Source organism: Salmo salar, chromosome ssa14, assembly GCF_905237065.1.
Source record: "Salmo salar chromosome ssa14, Ssal_v3.1, whole genome shotgun sequence".
NCBI classification, from domain to species: Eukaryota; Metazoa; Chordata; class Actinopteri; order Salmoniformes; family Salmonidae; genus Salmo; species Salmo salar.
The window spans coordinates 65232544-65243110 of record NC_059455.1 but is presented as its reverse complement, the minus strand read 5'-3'; the positions used below and the strand labels follow the sequence as shown (position 1 = coordinate 65243110).

At 39.8% G+C, this 10567-nt stretch overlaps 1 protein-coding gene across 2 annotated transcripts; it reads left to right on the top strand.

Annotated features, from left to right (window-relative positions):
- Positions 1–86: 86 nt before the first annotated feature.
- LOC106569945 (uncharacterized) lies at positions 87–10171 on the top strand. 2 transcript variants are annotated; one of them, XM_014141721.2, is made up of 9 exons: positions 87–275; positions 2356–2604; positions 3809–4090; positions 4304–4345; positions 4462–4503; positions 6059–6169; positions 6279–6335; positions 6467–6498; positions 6581–10171. In XM_014141721.2, the coding sequence occupies exons 1-9, from the start codon at positions 200–202 to the stop codon at positions 6740–6742; spliced, it is 1053 nt and encodes a 350-aa protein (XP_013997196.1). In that variant the 5' UTR covers positions 87–199; the 3' UTR covers positions 6743–10171. The 2 variants fall into 2 exon arrangements, with proteins under 2 accessions (XP_013997196.1, XP_013997198.1); XM_014141723.2 differs by having other exon boundaries at positions 143–269.
- The last annotated feature ends 396 nt before the right edge of the window (positions 10172–10567 follow it).

Sequence of the window (10567 nt, the reverse complement as noted above, 5' to 3'; positions counted from 1 at the left end):
CCACTATCAAATGTTATCCTAATGTTGAGTCTATGATATAATGCTGCCCATTAGTCACCATGATGTTACTGTCTTAGTCATGACCACACAGACTCATGTGGTCTTGGTCTGGTTTAAACAGGGAACAGAGGAAAAGGGAAGGAGGGGTTACTATCACGTATACCGATGAACTCTGCAGTGTTAAGAGTTTTGGTGAAAGATGTGGAGCTATTTTAAGCCTTTGTTGTTTTTTCTAATGATTCCCCTCACCTCTAGTGCAACAGCTACAGGTACAGGTACAGTGAACATTTTGTTTTTTGCATTGATTGAGTACTACACACACACACACACCACCCATACTTTCTTTCTTTCTATCCAAGACAAAATTAACAAAACATAAAAAGAGGAAGTATACACTGGGAAAACATAGTGTATTAGAAGAATTTCTATTTAACTTTATTTCCTAAAATTGATTTGAGATTCTACTTCATGTACAGTGCTTTCAGAAAGTATTCATACCCTTGACTTATTCCATATTTGTTGTGCTACCATAACAAATTGATTCAATTGTTTTTTTCTTACCCTTCTACACACAATACCCAATAATGACAAAGTGAAAACATTTTTTTATGCAAATGTGTTGAAAGTGATATACAGAAATATCTCACTTACATAAATATTTACACCCCTGAGTCAATGCTTTATAGAAGCACCTTTGGCTGCGATCACAGCTGTGTCTTTCAGGGTAAGTCTCTAAGAGCTTTCCACACCTGGATTGTGCAACATTTGCCCATTATAATTTTAAAAATTCTTCAAGCTCTGTCAAATTGGTTGTTGATCATTGCAAGACAACCATTTTCAGGTCTTGCCATATATTTCAAGTAGATTTAAGTCAAAACCTGGCCATTTGACTGTCGTTTTGGTAAGCAACTCCAGTGTAGTTTTAGCCTTGTGTTTTAGGTTATTGTCCTGCTGAAAGGTGAATTCATCTCCCAGTCTCTGGAGGAAAGCAGACTGAACCAGGTTTTCCTGTAGGATTTTGCCTGTGCTTATCTCCATTCTGTTTCTTTTTTATTCTTACAAGCATACCCATAACATGATGCAGCCACCACAATGCTTGAAAATATGGAATGGCACTCAGTAATGTGTTGTATTGGATTCTGTGGAGGGGAGGACGGCTCATAATAATGTCTAGAACGGAAATAAAAGAAAATAACATTTTATCAGTCAAATGCGCCGAATACAACAGGTGTAGACCTTACAGTGAAATACTTACTTTCAAGTTCCTAACCAACAATGCATTTAAAAAAAATAAGAATAAGAAATAAAAGTAACAAGTAATTAAAGAGCAGCAGTAAAATAACAATAGCGAGACTATATACAGGGGGATACCGGTACAGAGTCAATGTGCAGGGGCACCGGTTAGTCGAGGTAATATGTACATGTAGGTAGAGTTATTAAAGTGACTATGCATAGATGATAACAACAGAGTGTAGCAGCGGTGTAAAAGGAGGGGGGGGGGCAATATGTGTTTGAAATGCACTGCTCGGCTGAGGGACCTTACAGATAATTGTATGTGTGGGGTGCAGAGATGAGGTAGTCATTCAAAAATCATGCTAAATACTATTATTGCACACAGAGTCCATGCAACTTATTATGGGACTTGTTAAGCAAATGTTTACTCCTGAGCTTATTTACGCTTGCCATAACAAAGGGGTTGAATACTTATTGATTCAAGACATTTCAGCTTTTAATTTTTAATTTGTTTGTAACATTTTCGAAAAACATGATTCCACTTTGACATTATGGGGTATTGTGTGTAGGCAAGGGACAACAATCTCAATTTAATCCATTTTAAACTCAATCCATTTTGTCAACACCTTGACAGTAACATTTTCCAAACAATAACACCATTAATACTTGTGTTTGTTTTAATGGTTTTGTCTTGAAAAAACCCCCCACACGTTAGCTTCTTTAAAGTGGGCTAATTTTATTCCCACTCTAAGGATATGCCATGTTCCCATTAGATAAATAGGAATAGTGGATCACACAGGAAGCAGGACAGAAATGGACTCAGGAAGATATGAGTGACACACAGCCTTGCATGCAATGGTAGACAAACAGTTAGATTCTTCTACATACAGCCACTGTAGAAGTGGACTGCACTCAGATGATTCCATAGGCTTGGGACAAGTCAGGCTCTCAGAAAACTCCCCTGATCCAACACACTACCCCACATTTTTTCTTGGATTAAATTAGCTGTGACACAAAGCAGACATGCTCAGAAGTCTATGTCTATATTTCCCACAATATCAGTTAGTCCAGTTTATTCTAGTTAGGCTAAACCCATTTCACACTTGTTATTTCTGCACTCAGTGAGAAGAGTCTCAGTGCCTGAGGAGCATCGCCTGTACCTGGCCTGCAGTGGCACTGTTGACTTACAGTGGCGACACCAGGTCAACAGGATCATAGTCACCAAACAAGGCCAGTCGGTTGCTTACATGAACCAACAGAAATATGACCTCCGGCCTGATGGATCTCTGGTTATTAAAGAGCTGGAGACATCCGACTCTGGGAACTACCACTGCAACGACCAGCTAGTGGCAGACGTGGAGGTACTGAAAGGTATGAGGACAGGTTACAGTGTGAAATGTAACACTTGTCTGACCACCACTCTATATTTTTCTAGAAATATACTGTTTGCTGTCCTTGATGATGTTAGCTGAAAATGTACCACTGACTGGGCGATAAAGAATGGTTGAACCAATGATCAATTTCAATTGGATAACCAACAGTAAGACTGCTCTGTCATTGGCGTGATAGAAGAAAATAAGTATCTATTTTTAAGAAAATTAGCTGAAACACTTATTTTTGTGACCAACTTGTATTATTTATTTTTAGACATTTATTTGCGAGGGGTTCAGATCACAGACAGGAATTAATATTCACAAAGTATATATATAAAGAAATTAAAAGCAGTCGAAAACAAAGAAAATATGCATTATTTGTCCTGTCGGCCCCATCTCCCCTCTCCCTCCCCCTTCTTAGTAGGTGCAACCCATTCCTATTCCCCCTCCCTCCCCTTACGGGCTCATGATGTGGACATACTGTATCTATGCATAAAACAAAGCATCATGGGTAACTCATCTTATGTTTGTAAAGTTGTTTGTGGGACTAAGGCACACATGAATAGAATCAGCCTGCATTCGTCGATATTCTATACAGATATTCAAAATACAATTGATTTATTTAAACAGGTAGGCCAGTTGAGAACAAGTTCTCATTTACAACTGCGACCTGACCAAGATAAAGCAAAGCAGTGCGACAAAAAACAACAACACAGGGATAAACAAAAGTACAGTCAATAACACAATAGAAAAATCTATATACAGTGTGTACAAATGGAGTAAGGAGGTAAGGCAATAAATAGGCCATAGTAGTGAAGTAATTACAGTTTAGCAAATTAACAATGGAGTGATAGATGTGCAGATGATGATGTGCAAGTAGAAATACTGGTGTACAAAAGAACAAAAAAAGTAAATAAAAACAATATGAGAATGAGGTAGGTAGTTGGATGGTGTCACGACTCCTGCCGAGGGTGACTCCTCACCCTTCTTCTAAACATTTTTAACTAAAACATCAATGCCCAGGTATTTAAAATTGGTCACAATTGGTATCTTCGATTCTATATCGAGGTTGAACATTGCTTTGTTAAGTGGGAGCAGAAACATAGTCTATTTTGTTCATCTGATGAGCATATTACTATCAATGTCAAATAAATTTCCACATCTTGTTACCAATACTTAATACAATAAATATCTTCCCACAGGCAAAAACTTTGAGGTTTCTGCTGGCCGAGCCCTATTGCTTCCCTGTACAGTATCTAGCAAAGCCAAGCAGAGGTGGTACTTCAGGAAAGATAGTCATGTGAAACGAGAACCCATCTCGACTCTGTTAAAAAATGGGACCATAAAAATGGAGAAAAAGGACCCCCAGAAAAGGTTTTCCTATGATGAAGATGGTGCCCTGCAGATCCTCAATCTGCAGCCAGGGGACTCTGGAGAGTACCTGTGTAATGGGGAAAAGGTAGCCAAAGTAACGGTGTTGACAGGTAGAGCTTTCCAAATGGCATTTTTTCTCCTGTTTTTCCCTTATAGCTACACTATATCTATTTAACTGTCTATGTATTTTCCTTTGACAGTATCATAAAGCATTTAATAAAAAGATCAGGCTCAAAAATCCTCTTTAACACTTCAGAGGCCACTACAATGCCATTCCCAGTTAACTTAAAATGTCATGCATAACTTTTTTTTTGCAAACCCAGATCATCTCAACATCCAGAGTACCACTGCTCTTATGCAAACAGGTAACAAATCAACACATTGCAGTTCTTGAAAGTATGAAAATTTCACAAAAAGCCAGGGTTTTAACTGTGAGCTGTAAAAGTAAATTCCATGACCAATATTCTTCACCTATTTTCAGATGTTGTTGGGAGAGAGAACAGAGAGACACGCCCTATAAATGGTAGGTTGTCCATGAAAGTTCAGACACAAACCTCGTTGTCGTGGAATATTGCCTCAAAAATATAACACTCTTACAAGAACTTGTGAATTCAATATAGGCTTTAATACAAAGTAGCAAAGCCGAGCTGGTCCATGGAACAACTGACTCCCCTCAGCACGGGCTCTGCTTTTATACACATACAACATATGGGTACATCCCATATGTAAATACAATTACTCCCCTTAGTCCTTCTGCCACCATTATCTTTTAGTCCGAGTTCTTTGCTTGTTTACGCCCAGTAACGGCCATCTCTGCTTCTGGTTAGATTATAATGGTGGCAGGACCCCTTATGTCATACAAAAAATAATACATTTATTATATACTTATATTTCACCTGTTGGTCATTTTACCACCATCCTCCTTCCTGTGTCCTTCTGACATTAGTATGTCTGACTGTCATAAATGTGCTTATGGCCCTGACTTAATGCATCCATTATTTGTGTCCAGCTGCCATAAATGTACTTATTGCCTCAGCCAATGTATGTCCAGATGCAACCAATGTAACCATTGTTCCTGTGTTTCCTTAACATAGCAGTTGTACCTAGTTACATTACATTAACATAGCAGTTGCACCTAGCTACATTACATTAACTCCCACAAGGTCGAGTCATGCGTCAAACCGTGCTTCTTAACACCCGCCCGCTTAACCCGGAAGCCAGCCGCACCAATGTGTCGGAAGAAACACCGTTCAACTGACGACCGAGGTCAGCCTACAAGTGCCCACTACAAGGAGGCGCGTTGAGCCAAGTAAAAAGCCCCCCCGGCCAAACCCTCCCCTAACCCGGATGACGCTGGGCCAATTGTGCTCCGCTCTATGGGACTCCCGATCACAGACGGTTGCGATACAGCCCAGGATCGAACCCGAGTACGTAGTGACACCTCTAGCACTGCAATGCAGTGCCTTAGACCGCTGCACCACTCGGTAGGCCCCTCTATGGACAACTCCTTCGACCTCATGGCTTGGTTTTTGCTCTGACATGCACTGTCAACTGTGGGACGTTATATAGACAGGTAGGGGCCTTTCCAAATCGTGTCCAATCAATTGAATTTACCACAGGTGGACTCCAAACAAGTTGTAGAAACATCTCAAGGATGATCAATGGAAACAGGATGCACCTGAGCTGAATTTCGAGTCTCGTAGCAAAGGGTCTGAATACTTATGTAAATAATGTATTTCTGTTTTGTATTTTTTTATAAATTAGCAAACATTTCGACACCTGTTTTCACTTTGTCATTATGGGGTATTGTGTGTAGATTGCTGAGGATTTTTTTTATTTAATCCATTTTAGAATAAGGCTGTAACGTTAACAAAATGTGGAAAAAGTCAAGGGATCTGAATACTTTCCGAAGGCACTGAACATCTATGTGTTGTATATGCCACCCACCCAACTTTGGGTTTACTGTTAGCGACCCTCCATGCTATGTGCTCGCTTCAGAGCGCATGAACTGGGCTTTCATCCTGTTATCAGGTGACATTTTCACAAATCAAATTGTGCTTCATGTTTTTGTCTATTAGTTGTGATGATAATAGCTGTCATTGGACTATGCATCGTGGTGCTTCTGGCTGGTCTGCTGTGCAATTTGCTGAAAGGAAGACTGAGAAAAAGAATAAAGAAATGCAGTACAGGTAAAAAAAATCCCCTAAATTATATTGTTTGTAGTAAATTAAATTGGCCTATACAGACATGCAAAAACCTTTTTTTACAAATGTGACATAATTACTGTATTCCCGATAGTGACAGGACACAAGCAGGAAGGAACTGAACTCCAGACTAGGTGCTTGTCAAATCTAGGTAAAGAACACTGTCTAATTGTTTGCTGACAGAAAAGTCTATCGAATAGGGTTTGTGTACAATGTGTGCATTCTCAACAAGTATTGCTATCTTTGAAAACAAGTAATTGAAAAAAATATTTTGTGTTATAGGGTCTGAAATCACACAAAGTGATGGGGAAGAAGTGAGTACAAATGAATATCACTCATTGAAAACATTGCTAAAATGTCAATTTAAATATTTGTATGTTTCCGTGTGTGTCTCAGAGCCCTTCTCATGTGGAAGACACTGAGGTTCAGTATGCATCTCTGGGTCGGCAGAACTGGAGGGAAAGATCGAGGGTACAGGGAGACCAGCATCAGGTCATCTATTCCACTGTGGTCTCTGCTAGACCAGCATTCCAGGGTTTGGAGAGAATAACACATTGATTTGACTGACTGACTCCTTTACAAAACAGTTCGTATTTTACCTCTTTGTATTACAGTACGAGTACATTTTACAAAGGTTGCTCTTTAATCCTATAATAAATGTATGTCAGTCTTTCAAGATACGCAAGATACTATTCTTTTATCCAACTAATTCTATATCCTGTTGGCTTAAAACAATTATATTGAGATTTTTGGATAAAAAAAACAATTATTACATTAGCTTTTTCCACATTTACAGAAACACTCATACATGCACAAATCAAAATACAATCTTATTTCCATCAAGAACAGATATTCAGAGAACAATGTCAGCAGATGCACCATGCGCCTGAATGAACACATTGGGCCACTGTTGTATAGATAACATCTCCCTGGGCCAATCTTGGCACTCCCTGAGCAATGGGGCGGGCCTTACCAGTGTGCTTCATACTGGCATAGTGTACACTCACTTCCTTATGATATATATATATCAGTGTTAGTGATTAAATATTGACTTCATGCCATCCAAACCTCTCAGGCATAGATTTACAGTTAGGCAAGGTTTAGTCCTAACGATTATGACTAAGATAAGTACTTTTACCATGAGACTTGAATTCCTGTTCACACAGGTGCTACACAAATATGTTGTTTTACCTGAAAGAGGAAACAATTCATAGAGGCAATCTGCAGTTCAAACAATAACAAGTGGTTTATCCCGCCATTGTTTGGGTAAATAGCTGACCAATGGGGCTGAAGAAATAGAACCACTCTTAAATTCATAGACAGCACTATTGATGCAAGGACTGACCATCCATGAGATCAAAATGATAGCTTTAATCATGTTGTAACGACCCTGGGTTTATAAGCGCGGATATCGACTACAATGTTTTGAGAATATAAAACAAGATTATAAATTGGGGTTATAATTGGGGTTTTGAAATCAAAAACATTTAATTAACTGCAGATTTGCAAAAGATAAAGGGACATTACAAAATAAAAGTTTAAGTAAACTATTTACAAGTCTTAAGCGTTTACATTCACTTCTGTTTTTGCTGCTATCATTCAACCACAACAATAATGGGGATGATCAAGATTTGTTCACTACATCTACATTGAGTGCACAAAACATTATGAACACCTGCTCTTTCATTTTAGTCATTTAGCAGACACTCTTATCTAGAGCGACTTACAGTAGTGAATGCATACATTTTTTTCCGTACTGGTCCCCCGTGGGAATCGAACCCACAACCCTGGCGTTGCAAACACCATGCTCTACCAACTGAGCCACACGCCATAGACCGACCAGGTGAATCCAGGCGAAAGCTATGATCCCTTATTGCGTTCACCTGTTAAATCCACTTCAATAAGTGTATATGAAGGGGAAGAGACAGGTTAAAGAAGGATTTCTAAGCCTTGAGACATGGATTGTGTATGTGTGCAGTTCAGAATGTGAATGGACAAGAACATATATTTAACTGCATTTGAACGTGTTAGAACTGCTACTCTGCTGGGGTTTTCACGACAACAGTTTCCCGTGTGTATCAAGAATGGTCCACCACCCAAAGGACATTCAGCCAACTTGACACAACTGTGGGAAGCATTGGAGTCAACATGGGCCAGCATCCCAGTGGAATGCGACCGACACCTAGTAGATTCCACGTCCCAACGAATTGAGGCTGTTCTGAGGGCAAAAGGGGGTGCAAGTCAATATTAGGAAGATGTTCCTAATGTTTTGCACTGTCAGTGTACTTTTACCGTATGCCATCTTGTTTTTCCAGTCACTGCAACAGAAAGTGAAAGTAAAAATTACATTTCACAGCACAGTCTATGTATAAGTGAAATTACAAGAGCAGACGCCTTCGTGTCTGATCACACACAGGAAGGAGTTTTCTGCTCTCTGTGAAGTCTTCATACCGTCAATGTTTTCAAGATTTCTAACTCTCACCATGCCAAACGTAAATCTCATCTTGGAGGCTCTGTCTGCTGTCTCAGGTTGCAAAGTGGAATCAACCACCGCGGGAACACTTTCACTAACCCCACAGGACTTTGTCAATGTGGTCGCACTAAAGGAGTTCTACGTACAAGAGGGCCTTCTAGAGTTGGAGTACCCAAGTTTGGGGACATTGTCTTTAAAAGGTGCCTTAGCTTTACCAGATGCCCCATCCGCCGCATCCATTCCACAAACCACTGTTTCTGTGAACGTGAAAGAGTTTCTTGATTCTCGGTATGACTACGACTTTACAAATGTTAAGGATGGTGAAGCAGTGTTTACTCGGGGAAAGGAGCAGTACGTCCGACCCTGTGGCTGGAACCGCATTGCCCTGAAGGTGTTGAACAAATACAGGGATGGAGATGGATGGTTGGGGACCGGAGACGAGGCCTGGCCAGGGTCCTACCACGGACCTGCTATGGACGGATCCCAGGGCATCATCAGGAAAGATGGAGATGGTGCTACTGTCGGAAGAGGAGTGTACTCAACACCGGACATTAACGTAGCTGAGAAGTTCTCCAAGAGATTCACGTCCAAAGTAGATAACAAAACCTACAAGGTGGTGCTACAGAATAGGATCAACCCCAGAAAAGGCAACAGTGTCGGAGAGAGAGTTACTGGCTGGTTTATGTGCCTGAGGGATCATCTCCTGTTCAAGAGAGAGCTATTGTGGAAAACTCCATCCGTCCTTATGGTCTGCTGCTTAAGGAAGTGTTGTAATCCAGGCAGACAATGTTTGATAGATAAGTAAATAGGTTTGCCTTAATCATACACAATATGATCAGAAAATGAACAGATGTAACATCAGATCAATACAATTCTAAATCAACTAAGTAACAAGGTTCATTTGTTATAGTCATAGGATTAACATAAGATTGCTTGAGATGTTTGCGGTGTAAATGTAGCCTTTACCTGATAGGCTACTATTATGGATGTGTTCAAATCTTAAAATAAGAGTGCGTTGTTTAGTTACATTATACTATATTTCCAGTGACCCCGCCTTATCTAACCACATATTTTCAAACAGTTGTTTTGGGAAAAGAGTGCTTTATAAGTACATATAACTCCAAAATGTTAGTTTGGTCGACGCTGAAAAACACTTCACTATTGAAAAGCTGTAGTCACAGCATCAATACAGCAACAATATACTTCACTGCCACCTAGTGGTACTCTTCTGGTATTTAATTTCCAATTATTGACTTACAATTTGGGATTTTTTTTTATTTAATCAGTTTTAGAATAAGGATGTAACCTAACAAAGTGTAAAAAAAAATTCGAGGGGTCTGAATACTTTCCATAAGGCACTGTATATGAACAGTTAGCCTGCTAGTTTGTTGGTGTCTTTATCAGTAATCTACATGAAGATATGCTTAGTGATTTGAAAATGCATTAATGAATGGTTTATTCATATTACACTACTGTTTGTTAGTTGTATATATATAATTAAATGTATAAAACAAGTCTTTGTTTTGATGCATTGATTAAAAAGAAGTGCAAACTTTCCTCTATAAATGTAGCCTTTGTAAATCTAGGGCAGCAAGCTCACCTGACCGGAAACAGAGTCCAAAGACACAGAGGGCGCCAAACAAGGCCGAGACTGGGGACAACACAGGCCAGGAGTGTCCAACATCACATCACCTCCCTCTCTGCCACTTCTGCGTCTGGAACACAAACCACACCGTGGTTACCACACACTGCTGCCCAGCCCAGAGCTAGGAGAGCTGTGGGAGGAGAGCTGAGCAGAAACAGAAACCTTGAACAGAATTGATGACGAGTAGCCTATGTACCACCACTGGTTATGAAGAAGTGCTTACTCTTTACCTGGCCCCTAATGATAAACAGGAAACAAAACAAAC

Excerpts from the sequence above, each read along its gene's own strand:
- LOC106569945 (XM_014141721.2), top strand. The coding sequence starts at position 200 with ATGTGGAGCTATTTTAAGCCTTTGTTGTTTTTTCTAATGATTCCCCTC. Across the intron at positions 4,091-4,303 it reads CAAAGTAACGGTGTTGACAG|ATCATCTCAACATCCAGAGT; the intron begins GTAGAGCTTTCC and ends TTGCAAACCCAG. Across the intron at positions 4,346-4,461 it reads CACTGCTCTTATGCAAACAG|ATGTTGTTGGGAGAGAGAAC; the intron begins GTAACAAATCAA and ends ACCTATTTTCAG.